At 43.0% G+C, this 25758-nt stretch overlaps 1 protein-coding gene across 1 annotated transcript in view; it reads left to right on the forward strand.

The window, feature by feature from the left end:
- The window catches only part of LOC308391145 (IgGFc-binding protein-like), a gene marked incomplete at both ends in the record, with an annotated part of 133291 nt that overhangs the window by 72283 nt on the left and 35250 nt on the right, over nucleotides 1-25758 (forward strand). Inside the window, 28 exon segments of the mRNA XM_080873613.1 lie at nucleotides 1-197; nucleotides 4497-4892; nucleotides 4990-5273; nucleotides 5349-5623; nucleotides 5711-5830; nucleotides 6001-6185; nucleotides 6310-6470; nucleotides 6731-7169; nucleotides 7287-7839; nucleotides 7932-8530; nucleotides 8704-8861; nucleotides 9012-9412; nucleotides 9585-9781; nucleotides 11143-11308; nucleotides 13518-13918; nucleotides 14005-14581; nucleotides 14678-15261; nucleotides 15379-15931; nucleotides 17017-17615; nucleotides 17788-17945; nucleotides 18096-18496; nucleotides 18669-18865; nucleotides 20199-20364; nucleotides 22574-22974; nucleotides 23061-23637; nucleotides 23735-24318; nucleotides 24436-24988; nucleotides 25081-25679. Of these exon segments, the coding sequence (XP_080729739.1) occupies nucleotides 1-197; nucleotides 4497-4892; nucleotides 4990-5273; nucleotides 5349-5623; nucleotides 5711-5830; nucleotides 6001-6185; nucleotides 6310-6470; nucleotides 6731-7169; nucleotides 7287-7839; nucleotides 7932-8530; nucleotides 8704-8861; nucleotides 9012-9412; nucleotides 9585-9781; nucleotides 11143-11308; nucleotides 13518-13918; nucleotides 14005-14581; nucleotides 14678-15261; nucleotides 15379-15931; nucleotides 17017-17615; nucleotides 17788-17945; nucleotides 18096-18496; nucleotides 18669-18865; nucleotides 20199-20364; nucleotides 22574-22974; nucleotides 23061-23637; nucleotides 23735-24318; nucleotides 24436-24988; nucleotides 25081-25679 (10481 nt within the window).

Here is a 25758-nt window from a genome sequence, read left to right on the forward strand (position 1 = left end):
CACTGGACTGTCCAGCCAACAGCCATTATGAGCTGTGCGGTACTGACTGTGGCCACACCTGTGCCAGTAGCATTGATGAAACCTGTGAGCAGTTCTGCTCTGAGGGATGTTTCTGTGATGAAGGCTTCATCAAGAGTGGGACCAGGTGTGTCCCAGTGGAAAGCTGTGGCTGCCAGTATGATGGATTCTACTATGATGTAAGACATATTAAAGTCAATAGTAAATATTCTTTGAAGTAATTCCCTTCAAATCAGCAGAATCAGCAGACTCTCCCTTCTTACATTTAGAAAGCTTCGTGAAGTGTTTTGGACTGTGACAAAGCTTAAAATTCAGAAATATATATTAAACAAACAACAGAGTCTATTATAGCTCAGTAATAATGTGGTAATATTGAGGTAACAAGGTGGAAACAGGAAGATAAAAACTAGATATATAGCAAATAATTGCCACTTCATTTCCAGAGTAATAACCAAGTGATCTAGTGAGTACTATTGCATTTAAATCTATGTAATAACAGACCATAAATTATAAGTGATAATATGGATACAAATGTATGTACATGAGCTTAAAAAAACAATTAGTAATAGTATAGTCACAATCACTAGCAATAAAACACATTTTTATATATACTAACCTCATAATAATAGGGTAACAAGATACTAATATGATTTTAAGTTTTAATGTTTTGGGATACCATTACCATATTGCCATAATGCTGGAATGAATCCTGCCTCATCCACCAACATTCTTTTTTGTTTGACAACAGTATCACCGTAAATATTATGTTTAAATCTGATATCTGGTTTTCACTGCCGTATGCATAGCCAAGAAAACAGTCCTCATGAACTGGAAAAATAAAAACAATCTTAATTCTAACCAATATAGAAATTATCTATTAGATTACATTAGTCTTGACACAGCCTCTGCCACCACATCAGATCAATTGCTCTGGGCTCCTTTGATCAGCTCCATCACCTAGTGGGGGTCGGGGGTCATAGTTTGGTCCCGCCTTCACTGTTGTGATTGGTGTGGGGGTAGGGACAGGCTTAGGGCGTCGGGGGGTTCCCCGGAGGCATCTTCCTTGGGGGGCTCAACCCGGGGTAGCGGTCATGTCCGGTTGGGGGCTCTTTTGGCTCTCGTGTGACTGTTTCCTCGTGGCTGCGTGCAGCGGGGCTAGGGGAGGGTCTGTGCTGACGGACGTGGGTTACTGACCTGGTAGCCTGTCTGCCCCTGGGTGGGTCCGGGATGGGCGTGAGGTTCTGGGGGCGCTCCGTCCCTGGGCTGGGGCCCTGGCCGGGCCTCGGGGCCTTGGGTCCAGGTTTGTGTGTTGCCGGGGTTGTGGGCGGGTGGGTGCATGGGGGCCCATCCCTGGCGCAGGGTGTCGCCGGTGCGTCGAGCCACCTGGGGGGCTCTTCAACTGGTGGGGGAGATTGTCACACCTTGCAGGAGCTTTCCTCTCCTCACGAACTCTCTGCAGGAGGGGGAGATACAGGAGAGGTGGAGGAAGATCTCAGCCTGGGCGTCTATTGTCTCATGTAGTCTGGAAGATGAGTGGATGGTGGGGTGGGTGCAGTTTTCTCTGTGGTGGGGTTGGGTGGACTGTCCCGGGCTCTGTGGGGCCGGGTGGCGCTGCTGCGCTGGCCCCCGGTCTGGATGGGCCTGGGCCCCCTTTCAATGGCGGGTTGCGGAGTATGGGAGTGCCTACTGGGTTCAGCGGGGGAGCTGGCCCCAGGAAGGGGTCACCTGCCCCTCCCTTCCTTCCCTCCCCATCTCCAGCTGCCTCCCTCTTCCCGCTCCACCACAACCACCCACACATGCAGGGCCTTGGAGTAGGGGTATGTCACCAGGGTGCAGAGGAGGCTACCCCCCCCCCCCCCCCCCCCTGTCCCCTTCTGGCTGCCTCTGCCTCAATTTTATCCCACAACTTAGACATTCACGTTACTCACACTCTCATTACACATACATATAGGATCTTGGGGGTGGGCACGATACACGGAGTCCAAAAGACCATCAGGGTGTACACCTCACCCCTGGCGTCGTTGCCCACCTCTCAATTTTAAATACACGTAGACATTGAGGGCTAGCAGGAGGGACTATGCGCTTACCTGCTGCTCTCTGGCAGATAGCTCCATGCCCTCCTGGGTTTTAAATGCACCTTAGAACACACATGCATCAACACTACAATGAGCGGGTGGAGGGAGGTTTGGAGTCTTCTCTCACCCCCATTCTCTGCGGCCTGCTGGAGCGGGGGGGCTAGGAGGAGTTGGCCGTCCGACTGCGGTCTGGAGTGTGGGGCCTCCCTGCTGCTGCGGAGTCGGGGCGATCTGCCTCTCCCCACCGCAGGGAAAAGGGTAACACCACCTGGGTCTGGGTGCAGTTCCCCCCTCCAGGGGCAAGGGTACCTAGACCCGGTTCGTAGAGTACGCTTGGGGAGTGTGATCGTGTGTACAGTGTCTCTTTATGTCTGTCTCCACGTTGGTTGAGTGTGGAGTAAGTGTATATGAGAGCATGAGGGTGGGAATGGATGTTTGTGTCTGTGTGTGCCTGTATGTCTGTGTCTATATGTCAGGTTGGGTATCAGACGCCACCTCTCTGGGGACATCTCAGGCCCTCCAAGGTTTGGAGGCCTATCTCCACCCACCACCACTTCCCCTGCCAGTGACGGACTCCCTCAGGTGTCGGTGCGTTGGTGGTTCTTTGTGTCTCGGGGTGGGCGTCTGGGTACACACTGGCTCACTCCTTGGCGGCCGCTTATCGGGGCCTGGAGCCTGGGGCTCGCTCGGGCCACTTCGGAGGTGGGGTGCCCCCGGCCTCTCGGCCTGGGGCTTGGTCACTCAGGCACAGCTAGCTGCCGGCGGAGCTCACGGGCGCGTCACTGCAACTCCCCCTGGCTTCTGCTCTGCGGCTGCTGAGTGAGCCCTCATCTGGGACTCTCCTCAGCTCTTACTGGGACAGTGGCGCGGCTGCCCCTCTGTTGGTCTTCCTTGGTCTCTTGTGTTCTGGGGGCCTCTGGATGTCTGGAGTTTTGATCTCCTCCATACCTGCTTCATACCCTGGAGGACGGGGCTGTGGCTCCCCACACTCCCTAGCAGATCGCTACATGGAGAAACCTTTGGAATGCAAGCATGCTGATCCACACAGGTATGCACACAGGTGTACACACGGGTATTCACAGACGCGGACTACAGCTTTCTTGGCTGCTGCCTCAAAGCACATTGTGCGCTGTCTATCTTGCGTGCTGCACAATATCGTTTATTATTTAGTATCTACTGATATCTACTGCTAGCTAGTTTATTGTGATGGTGCTATTTTTTTATTATGTTGCTCTTTGTTGTTTGCTTTCTCTTCTGTTTTTTTTCTCTCTACAGGTGACCCAGGTGTTTTGTTTTTTTGTTTGTTTGTTTTTTCTTTCTTCCCCCCCCTTCTCACCGTCTCTTCTCCCCTTTGGTTTTCTTTCTCTCCCTCTCTTTCTTTCATTCTTTCTCCCTGTCCTATCCCCCAGTCATGTCTGTCCCGTTTGTAGCAACTGAAAATAAAATAAATTCATAATTATAATAAAGGTCAATCAAATGGACCAATATGGCAAGGCCATGATGATCCACTTGGTAAAATAAATCCGCTTGGCATCTTTCTTGGCCTTAAGACAACAATTCTGATGGCTAAAGATCCAAACGGGACACAAAAAAGAAAAAGAAAAAAAAAAATCTGATATCTTACCTGGAATCAATGTTGGTTTCTGTTCAATAACCAAGAAACAAGGCTACAAAATGCAAATTGACGTTTCCTGGAAACATGTGGTAGTTTAGGTCTAATAACCAGGAATCAGGGCTGCAACATGGAAAAAATGTTAGTTCCATGTTAATAACCAAATAAAATCCAAACCAAATGAAAAATTTCAGGAAGCATGATGAATACCTGGAAACGTGGTAGTTTCTATGAAATAGCAAATAATAGGGGTTGCAAAATGCAAAACTACAGTTTATAGTTTCATATAACTGAAATCTTAGGATCACAAAAAAGGTCTTCATTTGCTATCATATATTCAGCATAGCTATTATGACTGTTTTATATTACACCACTAAAAAGAAAATAATTAATATGTAGCTATACAAGCAGAACGATGCTCTAACTCTTTAAACTGCAGTTTAAATAAATAAATAAAAATCTGTCGCTAAATAAATAAATGCATTAAACAATCAGTTGAAGATTATACAGCTACATCAGAACGATTAAAAACCTTTTTCATGCAGCTCTGTTCCACATATTTCTTGAAATTGTGGCATTTAGCATCTGTCCTCTCTGTGGGAGAAAGTTCAAAAGTTGTCAAACTAGTTGTCAAAATATTTATTATATTATTAGTTGCAGTTTGCAGTGATCTAGCAATTATTGCACTAAATCACCTACAATTAATGAAAACAAAACCCTTCAAAATGGTATTTTAAGAACTGTATTTGTTGTATCAATTTGGCTATGATTTGGTGTGGTGTGGTTCACAGGCTGGCGAGTCCTTCTGGACAGACGGTTGCTCACAGAGATGTGAATGTCACGCTCCAAATGACCTACGATGTTCTGCCTCGTCTTGCACTCCTGAACAGCAGTGCTCCATCAGAGACGGCCAGCTGGGCTGTTATGATGCCATGTCCACCTGCACTGTGTGGGGGGATCCACACTACATCACCTTTGATGGAGCTTTGGCTCATTTCCAGGGAACTTGCTCCTACATCATCACTGAGAGCACAAACCATGGCACTAACGAAACACAGTTTCAGGTGATAGCCACCAACAATCACCGTGGAAACAACCGTGTGTCATTTGTGTCTGCAGTGGACATATATCTCTCAAATCATCCAGAAAGTGTGTACATCAGGATCGGACCCAATAAAAGAGTAACGGTAAACTATCTATCACTTTTAAGATGAACAGCATTCTACTTTGTCTAATCTGCACAAAAGTAACAACACACACTTATTGCATCTCTTGTCCTCTCAGGTAAATGGAAATTATGCTTCTCTTCCCACCACAGTGGGAATCTTAGCTCAGGTGGTAAGGCAGGGAAGCTACATAGTGGTTGATGCCTCTGACTTGCTAGTCCAGTTTGATGGTCAGAGCACTTTGCTGGTCAGACTGGGCCAAAACCGTCATGACAGAGTCACAGGGATGTGTGGAAACTCTAACAATAATCCTTCAGATGACAAAGTCTTACCCAATGGCACACTGGCACAAAATGATAATTATTTTGGGCACAGCTGGAAGTCACCCACCAGCCAACCAGGGTGAGTTGCAATGGAAATCACTATTGATGCTTCAACAAGGCAGTAGCTGATGGCAGTATGATTTGTCTTTTCCAGATGTGGCTCCACTGATGAAGATGATGATGGACTGAATGACTGTACCTTTAGAGAAGAATATTCCCAACTCTGCAGTGTCATCACCAACACCACCGGCCCATTCAGCACCTGCCACCTGCACTCTGACCCCCAGCCATTTTTCTCTTCCTGTGTCTACGACCTCTGCCTCTACACTCCAGCCAATGGCATGCTGTGTTCCGCTGTCTCCGCCTATGAGAAAACCTGCTCTGTTCTAGGGCTAGACATCCCTGACTGGCGCTCTGCTTTGCATTGTGGTATGTTTGCACTGCTCAAATTAGACATTTAATAAAAATTTAAATCATTGCCATTCATCACTGATGATCCTTTCTCTGTGTCTGCAGAGGAGTCAGACCCCTGTGAAAAGCTGGACTGCACAGAGCACGAGTGGTGTGGTGAGAAGGACGGTGTCTATGGCTGCTTCTGTAATGAGCACCACCATCGGCCAAACAATGAGAGCTTCGGTGCGGGCTAACTAAAACCTTCAGCAGTATCTGTAGTGTATTTATTGCATTAGTCAGCCTTTATATTAAGCAGTCAAGTCAACAAATGTCTTTCAAATCAGTATTGATGACTCAGCTTTAAAAAATATCATGCCATAATGGGTCAGATTGTGTTTCTCTCTCCTTCTTAGACTCGTCCATCACTTGTGTCAGTAGTTCTGGCACCATATCTCTGTCCCGCTGTCAGCTGTTTGAGGCCGGCTTCCACTCTGATGCCCTCCATCTTCGAGATGAAACCTGCAACGGGACTCTTGAGGATGGTCGACTGGTTTTCCACTTCAACAGTGATGACCAGCTTTGTGGGACAATGCTGAGGGTACAATTAGTACATTGAAGGAATCTTTTTGATTCTTTCACTGTACTAGCATTTCATTCATTGTAGAGCATTTTTGATGGCAACCTAAACTATGCTTAAACTCTTTTGTCTTCTTACTCTTAAGAGCAACGGGACCCATTTCAGTTATGAGAACACTATCAGCGGGGATGTGGACCCTCATGATGGCCTTATAAGTCGTGAGAAGAGCATCCACCTGTACTTCTCCTGTGACTATCCTCTGACCCAGAACCTGTCTATGGAAGTTGGCATCAACCCTGTAGAAAGGTGATAACCAAAACACCATCTGGCTTACATTGTTTTGTTTTTTACTTTTTCGTCATATGACATTGTGGTTGTTGCTCTTCCAAATAAACATAGCTGTGTGAGCTTTATAGAACTTTATATCACTGTTCGATTGTCTTCATAACAATCTGACCATGTGAATGACCATCGTTTTATTCTGTTTTGTTTAATACCAACATTGTTCTAATGCGTTCATTTTTTGTACACCCACACTGATACCTCATGTTGTTTTGATTTCCAAGGGTCTGTGTTCCTCACGCTGAGTGTGGCTGCAGCTTAGAGGGCCGTTACTACCGCTCTGGACAAACTGTAATATTAGACAAAAACTGTGGGAGACGTTGTAGCTGCAGTTATGGCTCCATAACTTTCCACTCTCAAGGTTGTGGCCCATTTGAATCATGCAGGCTGGAGAATGGAGAAGGAAGATGCAGACCAAATAGCTATGAAACATGCTGGATCAGAGGCCCAGGGTCATATCAGACATTTGATGGACTGACATACCAATATCCTGGGGCGTGTCGATTGACACTTGCCAAAGTTATGGGACTGTCCAGTCACCCACACTTCATGGTGACAGCAGAAAAAGTGCCAAGAGGCCAGCAAGGTTTTGCACGAATTCTGCATTTTGAAGCAGAGGGGATACACGTATCTATTGAGATGGCAAGGAACAGTAAAGTGAAGGTAAGTGAATGGAACACTTACTTAAAATTATGTTCTTCCTTTAATATTTATTTATGTGTACACAGACTCAATACTGTTTAAGTCTTGTTAACTGCAAAAAACTGGATGATCCTGCAGGTTAACGGTCAGCTGATCAGGCTACCTTTCAGCACTACATCCAACCGAATCCAGATCTTCCACAGCAGCATTTACAGTGTCATCATTCGCACCTCCTTTGGTGTAACTGTGCAGACAGTCTGGCCTCACTTTGTCCGTGTCACTGCTCCTGGTGTCTACAATGGTTCACTGGGTGGACTCTGTGGTAATTACAATGGTCATCCACATGATGACTTCAATACACCCAACGGTGTCCTGGTCAACAGTTCTCAGGACTTTGGAGACAGTTGGCGAGATGGCTCTCTGGCTGCTGACTGCGTTCAAAGCATGAACCAAAATTCTACAACTAATTACAATTCTACTGAGTACTGTGGCATTCTCAGCTCACCAGATGGGCCATTTGTACCCTGTTGGTCTGTGGTTGACCCGAGCCAGCAGGTGGATGTATGTGTGGAGATCATGGGGGCCTGTAACAATCCAGCATCAACTCTGTGTGGCGTCCTACGAGATTATGCACTAATGTGTCAACAGAAGGGTGTTGCCTTAGGACAATGGAGAAATGCAACTGGCTGTGGTAAGCATTCAACTGTTTTTGAATTAATTCTAGCCATGATCTCCAAATGTTTAAAAATGCTTTTTTATGTTAACCTGTTTGTTTTTCTCCAGCACTAACCTGCCCATCAAACAGCCATTATGAACTCTGTGGAACCTCTTGTCCTTCTGCTTGCCCCAGCCTCTCTTTCCCCTTCACCTGTGATACTGTGTGCCAGGAGGGCTGTCAGTGTAACAATGGTTTTATCCTCAATGGTGACCAGTGCGTTCCACCAACATCTTGTGGATGCTATCATCAAGGACGCTATCACCAAGGTGGTGAGCAGTTCTGGGATGGTGAAGAATGTCAGAGCTTGTGTACCTGTAACGGCACTACAGGGAGCGTCCACTGTACTCCCAACTCCTGTGGGCCCCAGGAGTCCTGCCGTGTGGTGGAGGGCGAGTTTGGCTGCCATCCCAACCCTCATGGCACCTGCTCTGCTACTGGAGGCCCTCACTACATCACCTTTGATCGTAAGGCCTATGACTTCCAAGGAACCTGCCGCTATGTTCTGGTGACCCTCTGTAATGCCACTGATGAGCTCAATCAGTTTTCCGTGGAAACTAAGAATGAGGCATTGAATGGGCGTCCACTTTCAATACTAGCTGAAGTTTTTGTGAATGTCTGGGGCTACGACGTGCATATGTCAAGGGACAGAAGAGGTTTGGTACAAGTAAGTAGTTAGTGATAGTTCTCATTCGATGATTGTTATGAACAATTTCAGGTGTATGAAGTAAATGGCAGCTACATATATTTTAGGGATATTTTTACTGCTGTGAAAGAAAAACAATAACAATTAAAAAGTAGAAAAACTACCCACTGATTTTCTTTGCATATCTCTTCTAGGTGAATGGAGTAACTAGAAATTTACCTATTGTCTTGAATGAAGGTAATGTGTCTATCTATGCAACAGGATCTCGTATACTTGTCAGCACTAATTTTGGCTTGAGTGTTACCTATAATGGATATAGTGCAGTGTTTATCTCCGTACCACCAAATTACAGGTACAATTCCCACCCATCAACGCTGCAGTAATTATTGTTTGACATGCTTTAAAAAACAGGATAATCCCAGCTATATAAATAATTTATTTACTAATAATTTATCCTTATGAAACTAACACAAGGACTATTGCTAACTGTTGTCATCAACAGAGAAAAAATATGTGGACTTTGTGGAAATTTCAATGGAAATCCAAATGATGACTTTCACACACCATCTGGAACGATAGTCACATCTCCAGATGAGTTTGGGAGAGCCTGGAAGGTGCCAGGCAACTACACGTGCAATGATGGCTGTGGCTCCTCCTGTCCACAGTGTGCCAATGAACAGCCTACTAGAGATCAGTGTGAGGTGATACAGGCAGCTGATGGGCCCTTCAGTTTCTGCCACGAAGAGGTGGACCCGGCGCCATATTTCAACGACTGCGTGTTTGATGTATGTTTGTCAGGAAATCAAGGCCACGATCTCTTGTGCAGTGCCATTGAATCATATGTCAGTGCCTGTCAGTCTGCTAATGTTCGAATCTATCCTTGGAGAGAGAACACCACCTGCAGTGAGTCAACATGTCATTATATTTTATTTATATCTAAATGTACAAGAAATTTGCTAACCACTTCAGAAATAAAAAGTCCAACAATTTTACAATACTCACTGTATCCACACTGTATTACATTAAAAGTGGTATGTCTGACTAGTGCCATTTGTCACGTTTCTCACTTATTAAGCACTGGACTGTCCAGCCAACAGCCATTATGAGCTGTGCGGTACTGACTGTGGCCACACCTGTTCCAGTCACATTGATGAAACCTGTGAGCAGTTCTGCTCTGAGGGATGTTTCTGTGATGAAGGCTTCATCAAGAGTGGGACCAGGTGTGTCCCAGTGGAAAGCTGTGGCTGCCAGTATGACGGATTCTACTATGATGTAAGACATATTAAAGTCAATAGTAAATACTCTTTGAAGTAATTCCCTTCAAATCAGCAGAATCAGCAGACTTGCCCTTCTTACATTTAGAAAGCTTCGTGAAGTGTTTTGGACTGTGACAAAGCTTAAAATTCAGAAATATATATTAAACAAACAACAGAGTCTATTATAGCTCAGTAATAATGTCGTAATATTGAGGTAACAAGGTAGAAACAGGAAGATAAAAAGAAGATATATAGCAAATAATTGCCACTTCATTTCCAGAGTAATAACCAAGTGATCTAGTGAGTACTATTACATTTAAATCTATGTAATAACAGACCATAAATTATAAGTGATAATATGGATACAAATGTATGTACATGAGCTTAAAAAACCCAATTAGTAATAGTATAGTCACATTTACTAACAATTAAACACATTTTTATATATACTAACCTCATAATAATAGGGTAACAAGATACTAATATGATTTTAAGTTTTAATGTTTTGGGATACCATTACCATATTGCCATAATGCTGGAATGAATCCTGCCTCATTCACCAACATTCTTTTTTGTTTGACAACAGTATCACCGTAAATATTATGTTTAAATCTGATATCTTACCTGGAATCAATGTTGGTTTCTGTTCAATAATCAAGAAACAAGGCTACAAAATGCAAACTGACATTACCTGGAAACATGTGGTAGTTTAGGTCTAATAACCAGGAATCAGGGCTGCAACATGGAAAAAATGTTAGTTCCATGTTAATAACCGAATAAAATCCAAACTAAATGAAAAATTTCAGGAAGCATGATGAATACCTGGAAATGTGGTAGTTTCTATGAAATAGCAAATAATAGGGGTTGCAAAATGCAAAACTACAGTTTATAGTTTCATATAACTGAAATCTTAGGATCACAAAAAAAGGTCTTCATTTGCTATCATATATTCAGCATAGCTATTATGACTGTTTTATATTACACCACTAAAAAGAAAATAATTAATATGTAGCTATACAAGCAGAATGATGCTCTAACTCTTTAAACTGCAGAATTTTGGGGGGGGAAAAATCTGTCCCTAAATAAATGAATGCATTAAAACAATCAGTTGAAGATTATACAGCTACATCAGAACAGAACAATTTCTTGAAATTGTGGCATTTAGCATCTGTCCTTTCTGTGGGAGAAAGATCAACAGATATGAGTAGTTGCTCTGTCACAATATTTAGTACATTAATAGTTGCAGTTTGCAGTGATCTAGCAATTACTGCACTAAATCACCTACAATTAATGAAAACAAAATCCTTCAAAATGGTATTTTAAGAACTGTATTTGTTGTATCAATTTGGCTATGATTTGGTGTGGTGTGGTTCACAGGCTGGCGAGTCCTTCTGGACAGACGGTTGCTCCCAGAGATGTGAATGTCACGCTCCAAATGACCTGCGATGTTCTGCCTCGTCTTGCACTCCTGAACAGCAGTGCTCCATCAGAGACGGCCAGCTGGGCTGTTACAATGCTACCACCTGCACAGTATCTTTCAAAGGTATCGTGTACATTTTCCCTGCTATGCAGATGATCTCCAGCTCTGTCAATGAAACCATGAGACTAAACTGTAGGAATGTCTTAAAGACATAAAGACATGGATGATCTTTAATTTTCTGCTTCAAATTCAGATAAAGATAAGATTATTGTACTCAGCTATAAAACTCTTACAAACATGATGTCTAACCAGATGCACACTCGGACTGGGATTACCGTGGCCTCCAGTAACACTAAGAGAAATGTTTGCATTGTTTTTGACCAGGTTGTGTCCTTCAGTGCTCATATTAAACAAATAATTAGAATGGCTTTCTTGCATTTTAATTAGAAAAATCCTATTTGAGAGTGATGCCAAAAAATCAGTTCATGCATTCATTACTTAACCCTTTAAAGCCGGTCGGAGCGGGCACGCTCTGTGTTGCATAACTATCTTTAAATCCTGGTAGCATTGCAACCACATAAGCTAGCACAATAATTTTTTTTGCATATGAAACCGGAGGAGTTGTACTTACATCTTATGCCACCAGCTTGTCCTAAGTCACAGTTTCCTTCCACATATAGCTTTGCAAAAACTGCATAAAAAGCACTTGCAGCAACAAAAACATAATATTCCAGAAACACGCTTTGCTGATTCGATCAGCTGTTTGTAACACTTCCTACATCCATCAGCGTGAACTATCGCATGTCCGCCATGTCCTGCCCAAAACCGGAAGTGATGTCATTTTCCGGAAATGTAGTTTTTTACCATCAGGGCCTCATGAGCCTACACTGGTGTTTTTAAAAGTTATGTTTGACTCTATGACTTTCTGTGTCGTTTCTGGGATGCTTAGGACTCATATTGCACTGCTGGAAATAGTTTATTTTGATGCATATGCTGTTTTTTTGCAAATTTGCACTATAATATTTATTTTCGTTTTTCCTGCAGTATATAAAAATTGGTGTATTTCAAAAATAAAACTATAAAGACACTCAAAATAAATTTCCTGTGGTGGGAAACTATTTTGTGCAACTTTTTTGTATTTAAAGTTTTGAGGGATAAGCCTCTTAAATTTCTCTAACTAGAAATATATGTTAAAAAAACAAAAACGATTTATTTTTTGTAGTTTATTGCACTTTTTTGCAATTTATGTAATTACTATGCACTTAATGCAGACATATTATTAAAATTTGGGCTATAATGGTTGTATTGATGTATATCAACTTGAAATGCTCCCAAAAATGGCACTACAGCATGTAAAAATATAAAGTAAGCTCTGGCGGACTTGGTTCTATGGTAGGTCTTAAAGGGTTAAAGTCTGGCCTACTGTGATTCGTTATTATCCAACACGTTCTCACTCTCAAAGCGTAACATTTTATGCTAGGTGACAAATTGTCAACATATTATGTTTTTGGACACCCAACACGTTCCTAAATGACGAGATCAGAAAAATGAGGGAATATGAGAACCGTTTGGTCTCAATCTACAAATGTTTGCTCTTTTTCTCAACATCGCTTGGGAAAACACTATTTCATGCCATTAAAGTACTGGTTAAGATTAGGAATAACGTTATGGTTAGGGTTAGGAATAAGGTTAGGTTTAGGGCTGGAATACAGGGCTGGAACCTCTATTACCGCAGGACCGTCATTCCACTTGATTTCATCCATAACCCGGCGCGTACCATAAGAACGCGGAAGGTCACCTTTCGCGTTCCTCAGGAACGCCATGGGACATGACAAAACGTCGGGATGTTACGCCTCGGGAGTGAGAACGGTCTGTATTATCAGATTTTCCCAAAAACTCACTGAAAAGCATTGAGTTGATCCAAAATGCTGCAGTACGGACAGGGACTAAAAAGAAAGAACATATTTCTCCTATCCTAGCTTCCCTTCTTTTGCTCCCTGTTAAAGCCAGATTCAAATGTAAAATTATTTTCCTCATATAGGTCTTGAACAATCAGGCCTCATCTTATCTTAATGAAATCATAGTGCCGTATCCTCCCAACAGAGCACATCTCAGACTGCTGTTAGGCATTGTTGGATTGTTGCAGTGGTCTCTCTGTTATTTGAGGGTCTTTAGTTTACAATATAAAGTGCCTTGAGGCAATTCCTGCTGTTATTTGACAGTACATGAAAAAAATGTAAGGTTTGAAAGTTTTTTCCTAAAGCTTTATGAATGTAAATGTCTGGACATTTAACACAAGGCATAAGGGACATTTCCTTTTATTCTTTTTAAGGTGAATTAGTGCAGCTGGGTGCTTCATTCTGGAGTGACAGGACCTGTGCACAGAAGTGCACATGTACCTCAACAGGCCTGCAGTGCCGCAATGAGCCGTGCTCCTTTTCACAGATCTGCAAGCCAGCTTCCTTCCAGTTCTCCTGTCAGACAGTGCCAAGAGGAACCTGCACCATAAGCGGTGATCCCCATTACTACACCTTTGATAACACAGTGTTTCACTTTCAAGGCACTTGCACGTATGTTCTCTCTGAGCAATGTAATAGTGGACGGCCCTACTACAGAGTAGAAGGCAAAAATGAGCACAGAGGCAGTACTCGAGTCTCTTGGACACGACTGGTGAAAGTGCATGTCTACAATGACACAATTGAGCTTGTCAAAGGACGTCGTGGTCAGGCTAAGGTTGGTCATTTTGATTCTGGATAAATTCTACACTTTATGACCAGATATACTTTTCTCACTTGATATATTTGCTGGTTTTTTTACAGGTTAACGGGAACTTTGCATTCACTCCATTCTCCCTTAGCAATGGCACCGTGCAGGTTTATGAGTCAGGTTTTTCTGTGCTTGTCAGCACTGACTTTGGTTTAGCGGTGTCTTATGACACAAATCATCATGTTCAGATCAGCTTGCCCTACACTTACCAGAATGGTACATGCGGTCTTTGTGGAAACTTCAATGGCATTCGTAGAGATGACTTTCAAACTCGTGACGGTGAGGTTGTGAGCTCTGATGTGGTTTTTGCTAACAGCTGGCAAGCATCTGGGGATGATGAGCCTGGCTGTGGGCCACAGTGCGGAGGTCTGGACTGTGCTGTTTGCACTGTAGAAGAGACAGCATTGTACAGCAACACTGACCACTGTGGTATCCTCAGCAGTAGTTCTGGACCTTTCACGGCTTGCCATCAGCAACTTCCTCCACAGTCCTTTGTGGACAGTTGTGTGTATGATCTGTGTGTAGGAGGAGGGTACCGACCTATTCTCTGTCAAGCCCTAAGTGTGTATGCAAGTCAGTGTCAACAAAGTGGTATTCGGCTACCAAGTTGGAGGACACCTGGCTTTTGTGGTATGTTAATCACTTTTTTTTTTTTGCATTATTTCAAAATATTATTGTATTAAAATTCCACCGATGTAAATATCGATGTTGTTCTCTTATGCCTAGAAATCCCATGTCCAGCCAACAGCCACTTTGAGTCTGAAGGCACAGGATGTCCACCTACCTGTGTTAATCCCAACTCTACCCATAACTGCCCTCTACCTCCCCAGGAAAGCTGCATCTGTGATTCAGGCTACATCCTCAGTGGTGGGGTCTGCGTCCCTCATGCTGAGTGTGGCTGCAGCTTTGAGGGCCGTTACTACCGCTCTGGACAAACTGTAATACTAGACGGAGACTGTGGGAGACGTTGTAGCTGCAGTTATGGCTCCATGACTTGCCACTCTCATGGTTGTGGCCCACTTGAATCATGCAGGGTGGAGGATGGAGAAAGAGGATGCAGACCAAATAGCTATGAAACATGCTGGATCAGAGGCCCAGGGTCATATCAGACATTTGATGGACTGACATACCAATATCCTGGGGCGTGTCGATTGACACTTGCCAAAGTTATGGGACTGTCCAGTCACCCACACTTCATGGTGACAGCAGAAAAAGTGCCAAGAGGCCAGCAAGGTTTTGCACGAATTCTGCATTTTGAAGCAGAGGGGATACACGTATCTATTGAGATGGCAAGGAACAGTAAAGTGAAGGTAAGTGAATGGAACACTTACTTAAAATTATGTTCTTCCTTTAATATTTATTTATGTGTACACGGACACAATACTGTTTAAGTCTTGTTAACTGCAAAAAACTGGATGATCCTGCAGGTTAACGGTCAGCTGATCAGGCTACCTTTCAGCACTACATCCAACCGAATCCAGATCTTCCACAGCAGCATTTACAGTGTCATCATTCGCACCTCCTTTGGTGTAACTGTGCAGACAGTCTGGCCTCACTTTGTCCGTGTCACTGCTCCTGGTGTCTACAATGGTTCACTGGGTGGACTCTGTGGTAATTACAATGGTCATCCACATGATGACTTCAATACACCCAACGGTGTTCTGGTCAACAGTTCTCAGGACTTTGGAGACAGTTGGCGAGATGGCTCTCTGGCTGCTCACTGCGTGGAAAGCATGAACCAAAATTCTACAACTAATTACAATTCTACTGAGTACTGTGGCATTCTCAGCTCACCAGATGGGCCATTTGTACCCTGTTGGTCTGTGGTTGACCCGAGCCAGCAGGTGGATGTATGTGTGGAGATCATGGGGGGCTCTAACAATCCAGCATCAACCCTGTGTGGCGTCCTACGAGATTATGCACTAATGTGTCAACAGAAGGGTGTTGCCTTAGGACAATGGAGAAATGCAACTGGCTGTGGTAAGCATTCAACTGTTTTTGAATTACCGTAATTGTCGGGCTATAAGCCGCTACTTTTTGCACAAGCTTTGAACCCTGCGGCTTTTAGTCAGGTGCGGCTTTTCTATGGATTGTCCATGATTTTTGTGATATCGTAAGACGATTTGTTTTGTTTGTTCCGCTGTTGTACGGCACTACGTTGCCTGGCGGAAGGATCGGGGTTCAAGAGTGGTATGTTGGTCACATGTCCATCCGCCAGGCAACATAGTGCCGTACAAGTAGCGCGAAAAACAAACTTCAAAGTAGCGCTACGCGTTCAGCGGGAGTCGTGGATGATGAGCGGCGATAAACTTGCGAAAAGCAAGTTGTGCTCAACTCTACCGGTGGATTCTGACAGCGTGGAAAAGTGTGCAAACATCCACGATCACCAACGGATTTCGAAGGGCTGGACTGCTGCATGAAGAAGAGGAGGACACCGCCACGGCCCTTCAGAGGGTGTTCGACTCCGACACTGACAATGACAATGAGGATTATCTTTGGTTTTGAAAGTGACAACGAAGGAAAGAAGCTGAGAGTGGATGACGAAGCCATCCTGAGCCTGTTCGTTTCCGAAACTGGAGAAGAGGACTTTGGTGGTTTTAGTGCGCAGGAAGATGGTGGTGAATGACTGACTTTTCTTCTTGTTAAAGCCGTGTCACTGCACCTGAGCCTAAAAGGTAGTCCGAATCTATTTTTCTGGTGTGCTGTAGGTTACTGTTATGTACTACATTTGTTACTCATTTATGAAGCACAGCACATGTGCAAATATGTACCCATAACTTGTTTTTCAAAATATTAATAAAAGGGGTGTGTCTCCAAACAGCCATCTCTTTCCTGACAATTCGCTTTGTGCATATTCTCTTACATATGATAAGTCAATATTGAAACACCTGCGGCTTTTAGTCAGGTGCAGCTAATGTATGTACAAAACAGGATTTTCCCCTGATTTTAGCTTGTGCGGCTAATATTCAGGTGCGCTTTGTAGTCCGGGAAATACGGTAATTCTAGCCATGATCTCCAAATGTTTAAAAATGCTTTTTTATGTTAACCTGTTTGTTTTTCTCCAGCACTAACCTGCCCATCAAACAGCCATTATGAACTCTGTGGAACCTCTTGTCCTTCTGCTTGCCCCAGCCTCTCTTTCCCCTTCACCTGTGATACTGTGTGCCAGGAGGGCTGTCAGTGTAACAGTGGTTTTATCCTCAATGGTGACCAGTGCGTTCCACCAACATCTTGTGGATGCTATCATCAAGGACGCTATCACCAAGGTGGTGAGCAGTTCTGGGATGGTGAAGAATGTCAGAGCTTGTGTACCTGTAACGGCACTACAGGGAACGTCCACTGTACTCCCAACTCCTGTGGGCCCCAGGAGTCCTGCCGTGTTGTGGAGGGCGAGTTTGGCTGCCATCCCAACCCTCATGGCACCTGCTCTGCTACTGGAGACCCTCACTACATCACCTTTGATCGTAAGGCCTATGACTTCCAAGGAACCTGCCGCTATGTTCTGGTGACCCTCTGTAATGCCACTGATGAGCTCAATCAGTTCTCCGTGGAAGCTAAGAATGAGGCATTGAATGGGCTTCCACTTTCAATAGTAGCTGAAGTTTTTGTGAATGTCTGGGGCTACGACGTGCATATGTCAAGGGACAGAAGAGGTTTGGTACAAGTAAGTAGTTAGTGATAGTTCTCATTCGATGATTGTTATGAACAATTTCAGGTGTATGAAGTAAATGGCAGCTACATATATTTTAGGGATATTTTTACTGCTGTGAATGAAAAAAATAACAGTTAAAAAGTAGAAAAACTACCCACTGATTTTCTTTGCATATCTCTTCTAGGTGAATGGAGTAACTAGAAATTTACCTATTATCTTGAATGAAGGTAATGTGTCTATCTATGCAACAGGATCTCGTATACTTGTCAGCACTAATTTTGGCTTGAGTGTTACCTATAATGGATATAGTGCAGTGTTTATCTCCGTACCACCAAATTACAGGTACAATTCCCACCCATCAAAGCTGCAGTAATTATTGTTTGACATGCTTTAAAAAACAGGATAATCCCAGCTATATAAATAATTTATTTACTAATAATTTATCCTTATGAAACTAACACAAGGACTATTGCTAACTGTTGTCATCAACAGAGAAAAAATATGTGGACTTTGTGGAAATTTCAATGGAAATTCAAATGATGACTTTCACACACCATCTGGAACGATAGTCACATCTCCAGATGAGTTTGGGAGAGCCTGGAAGGTGCCAGGCAACTACACGTGCAATGATGGCTGTGGCTCCTCCTGTCCACAGTGTGCCAATGAACAGCCTGCTAGAGATCAGTGTGAGGTGATACAGGCAGCTGATGGGCCCTTCAGTTTCTGCCACGAGGAGGTGGACCCGGCGCCATATTTCAACGACTGCGTGTTTGATGTATGTTTGTCAGGAAATCAAGGCCACGATCTCTTGTGCAGTGCCATTGAATCATATGTCAGTGCCTGTCAGTCTGCTAATGTTCGAATCTATCCCTGGAGAGAGAACACCACCTGCAGTGAGTCAACATGTCATTATATTTTATTTATATCTAAATGTACAAGAAATTTGCTAACCACTTCAGAAATAAAAAGTCCAACAATTTTACAATACTCACTGTATCCACACTGTATTACATTAAAAGTGGTATGTCTGACTAGTGCCATTTGTCACGTTTCTCACTTATTAAGCACTGGACTGTCCAGCCAACAGCCATTATGAGCTGTGCGGTACTGACTGTGGCCACACCTGTGCCAGTAGCATTGATGAAACCTGTGAGCAGTTCTGCTCTGAGGGATGTTTCTGTGATGAAGGCTTCATCAAGAGTGGGACCAGGTGTGTCCCAGTGGAAAGCTGTGGCTGCCAGTATGACGGATTCTACTATGATGTAAGACATATTAAAGTCAATAGTAAATACTCTTTGAAGTAATTCCCTTCAAATCAGCAGAATCAGCAGACTTGCCCTTCTTACATGTAGAAAGCTTCGTGAAGTGTTTTGGACTGTGACAAAGCTTAAAATTCAGAAATATATATTAAAGAAACAACAGAGTCTATTACAGCTCAGTAATAATGTGGTAATATTGAGGTAACAAGGTAGAAACAGGAAGATAAAAACAAGATATATAGCAAATAATTGCCACTTCATTTCCAGAGTAATAACCAAGTGATCTAGTGAGTACTATTACATTTAAATCTATGTAATAACAGACCATAAATTATAAGTGATGATATGGATACAAATGTATGTACATGAGCTTAAAAAACCCCAATTAGTAATAGTATAGTCACATTTACTAACAATTAAACACATTTTTATATATACTAACCTCATAATAATAGGGTAACAAGATACTAATATGATTTTAAGTTTTAATGTTTTGGGATACCATTACCATATTGCCATAATGCTGGAATGAATCCTGCCTCATTCACCAACATTCTTTTTTGTTTGACAACAGTATCACCGTAAATATTATGTTTAAATCTGATATCTTACCTGGAATCAATGTTGGTTTCTGTTCAATAACCAAGAAACAAGGCTACAAAATGCAAATTGACGTTACCTGGAAACATGTGGTAGTTTAGGTCTAATAACCAGGAATCAGGGCTGCAACATGGAAAAAATGTTACCAAATGAAAAATTTCAGGAAGCATGAAGAATACCTGGAAATGTGGTAGTTTCTATGAAATTGCAAATAATAGGGGTTGCAAAATGCAAAACTACAGTTTATAGTTTCATATAACTGAAATCTTAGGATCACAAAAAAGGTCTTCATTTGCTATCATATATTCAGCATAGCTATTATGACTGTTTTATATTACACCACTAAAAAGAAAATAATTAATATGTAGCTATACAAGCAGAATGATGCTCTAACTCTTTAAACTGCAGAATTTTTTTTTTGGGGGGGGGAACTGTTCCTAAATAAATGAATGCATTAAAACAATCAGTTGAAGATTATACAGCTACATCAGAACAGAACAATTTCTTGAAATTGTGGCATTTAGCATCTGTCCTTTCTGTGGGAGAAAGATCAACAGATACGACTAGTTGCTCTGTCACAATATTTAGTACATTAATAGTTGCAGTTTGCAGTGATCTAGCAATTACTGCACTAAATCACCTACAATTAATGAAAACAAAATCCTTCAAAATGGTATTTTAAGAACTGTATTTGTTGTATCAATTTGGCTATGATTTGGTGTGGTGTGGTTCACAGGCTGGCGAGTCCTTCTGGACAGATGGTTGCTCCCAGAGATGTGAATGTCACGCTCCAAATGACCTGCGATGTTCTGCCTCGTCTTGCACTCCTGAACAGCAGTGCTCCATCAGAGACGGCCAGCTGGGCTGTTACAATGCTACCACCTGCACAGTATCTTTCAAAGGTATCGTGTACATTTTCCCTGCTATGCAGATGATCTCCAGCTCTGTCAATGAAACCATGAGACTAAACTGTAGGAATGTCTTAAAGACATAAAGACATGGATGATCTTTAATTTTCTGCTTCAAATTCAGATAAAGATAAGATTATTGTACTCAGCTATAAAACTCTTACAAACATGATGTCTAACCAGATGCACACTCGGACTGGGATTACCGTGGCCTCCAGTAACACTAAGAGAAATGTTTGCATTGTTTTTGACCAGGTTGTGTCCTTCAGTGCTCATATTAAACAAATAATTAGAATGGCTTTCTTGCATTTTAATTAGAAAAATCCTATTTGAGAGTGACGCCAAAAAATCAGTTCATGCATTCATTACTTAACCCTTTAAAGCCGGTCGGAGCGGGCACGCTCTGTGTTGCATAACTATCTTTAAATCCTGGTAGCATTGCAACCACATAAGCTAGCACAATAATTTTTTTTGCATATGAAACCGGAGGAGTTGTACTTACATCTTATGCCACCAGCTTGTCCTAAGTCACAGTTTCCTTCCACATATAGCTTTGCAAAAACTGCATAAAAAGCACTTGCAGCAACAAAAACATAATATTCCAGAAACACGCTTTGCTGATTCGATCAGCTGTTTGTAACACTTCCTACGTCCATCAGCGTGAACTATCGCATGTCCGCCATGTCCTGCCCAAAACCGGAAGTGATGTCATTTTCCGGAAATGTAGTTTTTTACCATCAGGGCCTCATGAGCCTACACTGGTGTTTTTAAAAGTTATGTTTGACTCTATGACTTTCTGTGTCGTTTCTGGGATGCTTAGGACTCATATTGCACTGCTGGAAATAGTTTATTTTGATGCATATGCTGTTTTTTTGCAAATTTGCACTATAATATTTATTTTCGTTTTTCCTGCAGTATATAAAAATTGGTGTATTTCAAAAATAAAACTATAAAGACACTCAAAATAAATTTCCTGTGGTGGGAAACTATTTTGTGCAACTTTTTTGTATTTAAAGTTTTGAGGGATAAGCCTCTTAAATTTCTCTAACTAGAAATATATGTTAAAAAAACAAAAACGATTTATTTTTTGTAGTTTATTGCACTTTTTTGCAATTTATGTAATTACTATGCACTTAATGCAGACATATTATTAAAATTTGGGCTATAATGGTTGTATTGATGTATATCAAATTGAAATGCTCCCAAAAATGGCACTACAGCATGTAAAAATATAAAGTAAGCTCTGGCGGACTTGGTTCTATGGTAGGTCTTAAAGGGTTAAAGTCTGGCCTACTGTGATTCGTTATTATCCAACACGTTCTCACTCTCAAAGTGTAACATTTTATGCTAGGTGACAAATTGTCAACATATTATGTTTTTGGACACCCAACACGTTCCTAAATGACGAGATCGGAAAAATGAGGGAATATGAGAACCGTTTGGTCTCAATCTACAAATGTTTGCTCTTTTTCTCAACATCGCTTGGGAAAACACTATTTCATGCCATTAAAGTACTGGTTACGATTAGGAATAACGTTATGGTTCGGGTTAGGAATAAGGTTAGGTTTAGGGCTGGAATACAGGGCTGGAACGTCTATTACCGCAGGACCGTCATTCCACTTGATTTCATCCATAACCCGGCGCGTACCATAAGAACGCGGAAGGTCACCTTTCGCGTTCCTCAGGAACGCCATGGGACGTGACAAAACGTCGGGATGTTACGCCTCGGGAGTGAGAACGGTCTGTATTATCAGATTTTCCCAAAAACTCACTGAAAAGCATTGAGTTGATCCAAAATGCTGCAGTACGGACAGGGACTAAAAAGAAAGAACATATTTCTCCTATCCTAGCTTCCCTTCTTTTGCTCCCTGTTAAAGCCAGATTCAAATGTAAAATTATTTTCCTCATATAGGTCTTGAACAATCAGGCCTCATCTTATCTTAATGAAATCATAGTGCCGTATCCTCCCAACAGAGCACATCTCAGACTGCTGTTAGGCATTGTTGGATTGTTGCAGTGGTCTCTCTGTTATTTGAGGGTCTTTAGTTTACAATATAAAGTGCCTTGAGGCAATTCCTGCTGTTATTTGACAGTACATGAAAAAAATGTAAGGTTTGAAAGTTTTTTCCTAAAGCTTTATGAATGTAAATGTCTGGACATTTAACACAAGGCATAAGGGACATTTCCTTTTATTCTTTTTAAGGTGAATTAGTGCAGCTGGGTGCTTCATTCTGGAGTGACAGGACCTGTGCACAGAAGTGCACATGTACCTCAACAGGCCTGCAGTGCCGCAATGAGCCGTGCTCCTTTTCACAGATCTGCAAGCCAGCTTCCTTCCAGTTCTCCTGTCAGACAGTGCCAAGAGGAACCTGCACCATAAGTGGTGATCCCCATTACTACACCTTTGATAACACAGTGTTTCACTTTCAAGGCACTTGCACGTATGTTCTCTCTGAGCAATGTAATAGTGGACGGCCCTACTACAGAGTAGAAGGCAAAAATGAGCACAGAGGCAGTACTCGAGTCTCTTGGACACGACTGGTGAAAGTGCATGTCTACAATGACACAATTGAGCTTGTCAAAGGACGTCGTGGTCAGGCTAAGGTTGGTCATTTTGATTCTGGATAAATTCTACACTTTATGACCAGATATACTTTTCTCACTTGATATATTTGCTGGTTTTTTTACAGGTTAACGGGAACTTTGCATTCACTCCATTCTCCCTTAGCAATGGCACCGTGCAGGTTTATGAGTCAGGTTTTTCTGTGCTTGTCAGCACTGACTTTGGTTTAGCGGTGTCTTATGACACAAATCATCATGTTCAGATCAGCTTGCCCTACACTTACCAGAATGGTACATGCGGTCTTTGTGGAAACTTCAATGGCATTCGTAGAGATGACTTTCAAACTCGTGACGGTGAGGTTGTGAGCTCTGATGTGGTTTTTGCTAACAGCTGGCAAGCATCTGGGGATGATGAGCCTGGCTGTGGGCCACAGTGCGGAGGTCTGGACTGTGCTGTTTGCACTGTAGAAGAGACAGCATTGTACAGCAACACTGACCACTGTGGTATCCTCAGCAGTAGTTCTGGACCTTTCACGGCTTGCCATCAGCAACTTCCTCCACAGTCCTTTGTGGACAGTTGTGTGTATGATCTGTGTGTAGGAGGAGGGTACCGACCTATTCTCTGTCAAGCCCTAAGTGTGTATGCAAGTCAGTGTCAACAAAGTGGTATTCGGCTACCAAGTTGGAGGACACCTGGCTTTTGTGGTATGTTAATCACTTTTTTTTTTTTTGCATTATTTCAAAATATTATTGTATTAAAATTCCACCGATGTAAATATCGATGTTGTTCTCTTATGCCTAGAAATCCCATGTCCAGCCAACAGCCACTTTGAGTCTGAAGGCACAGGATGTCCACCTACCTGTGTTAATCCCAACTCTACCCATAACTGCCCTCTACCTCCCCAGGAAAGCTGCATCTGTGATTCAGGCTACATCCTCAGTGGTGGGGTCTGCGTCCCTCATGCTGAGTGTGGCTGCAGCTTTGAGGGCCGTTACTACCGCTCTGGACAAACTGTAATACTAGACGGAGACTGTGGGAGACGTTGTAGCTGCAGTTATGGCTCCATGACTTGCCACTCTCATGGTTGTGGCCCACTTGAATCATGCAGGGTGGAGGATGGAGAAAGAGGATGCAGACCAAATAGCTATGAAACATGCTGGATCAGAGGCCCAGGGTCATATCAGACATTTGATGGACTGACATACCAATATCCTGGGGCGTGTCGATTGACACTTGCCAAAGTTATGGGACTGTCCAGTCACCCACACTTCATGGTGACAGCAGAAAAAGTGCCAAGAGGCCAGCAAGGTTTTACACGAATTCTGCATTTTGAAGCAGAGGGGATACACATATCTATTGAGATGGCAAGGAACAGTAAAGTGAAGGTAAGTGAATGGAACACTTACTTAAAATTATGTTCTTCCTTTAATATTTATTTATGTGTACACGGACACAATACTGCTTAAGTCTTGTTAACTGCAAAAAACTGGATGATCCTGCAGGTTAACGGTCAGCTGATCAGGCTACCTTTCAGCACTACATCCAACCGAATCCAGATCTTCCACAGCAGCATTTACAGTGTCATCATTCGCACCTCCTTTGGTGTAACTGTGCAGACAGTCTGGCCTCACTTTGTCCGTGTCACTGCTCCTGGTGTCTACAATGGTTCACTGGGTGGACTCTGTGGTAATTACAATGGTCATCCACATGATGACTTCAATACACCCAACGGTGTTCTGGTCAACAGTTCTCAGGACTTTGGAGACAGTTGGCGAGATGGCTCTCTGGCTGCTCACTGCGTGGAAAGCATGAACCAAAATTCTACAACTAATTACAATTCTACTGAGTACTGTGGCATTCTCAGCTCACCAGATGGGCCATTTGTACCCTGTTGGTCTGTGGTTGACCCGAGCCAGCAGGTGGATGTATGTGTGGAGATCATGGGGGGCTCTAACAATCCAGCATCAACCCTGTGTGGCGTCCTACGAGATTATGCACTAATGTGTCAACAGAAGGGTGTTGCCTTAGGACAATGGAGAAATGCAACTGGCTGTGGTAAGTATTCAACTGTTTTTGAATTAATTCTAGCCATGATCTCCAAATGTTTAAAAATGCTTTTTTATGTTAACCTGTTTGTTTTTCTCCAGCACTAACCTGCCCATCAAACAGCCATTATGAACTCTGTGGAACCTCTTGTCCTTCTGCTTGCCCCAGCCTTTCTTTCCCCTTCACCTGTGATACTGTGTGCCAGGAGGGCTGTCAGTGTAACAGTGGTTTTATCCTCAATGGTGACCAGTGCGTTCCACCAACATCTTGTGGATGCTATCATCAAGGACGCTATCACCAAGGTGGTGAGCAGTTCTGGGATGGTGAAGAATGTCAGAGCTTGTGTACCTGTAACGGCACTACAGGGAACGTCCACTGTACTCCCAACTCCTGTGGGCCCCAGGAGTCCTGCCGTGTGGTGGAGGGCGAGTTTGGCTGCCATCCCAACCTTCATGGCACCTGCTCTGCCTCTGGAGACCCTCACTACATCACCTTTGATCGCAAGGCCTATGACTTCCAAGGAACCTGCCGCTATGTTCTGGTGACCCTCTGTAATGCCACTGATGAGCTCAATCAGTTTTCCGTGGAAGCTAAGAATGAGGCATTGAATGGGCTTCCACTTTCAATAGTAGCTGAAGTTTTTGTGAATGTCTGGGGCTACGACGTGCATATGTCAAGGGACAGAAGAGGTTTGGTACAAGTAAGTAGTTAGTGATAGTTCTCATTCGATGATTGTTATGAACAATTTCAGGTGTATGAAGTAAATGGCAGCTACATAT

This window comes from Rhamphochromis sp. 'chilingali' (assembly GCF_963969265.1).
Source record: "Rhamphochromis sp. 'chilingali' genome assembly, chromosome: 22".
Classification (NCBI taxonomy): Eukaryota; Metazoa; Chordata; class Actinopteri; order Cichliformes; family Cichlidae; genus Rhamphochromis; species Rhamphochromis sp. 'chilingali'.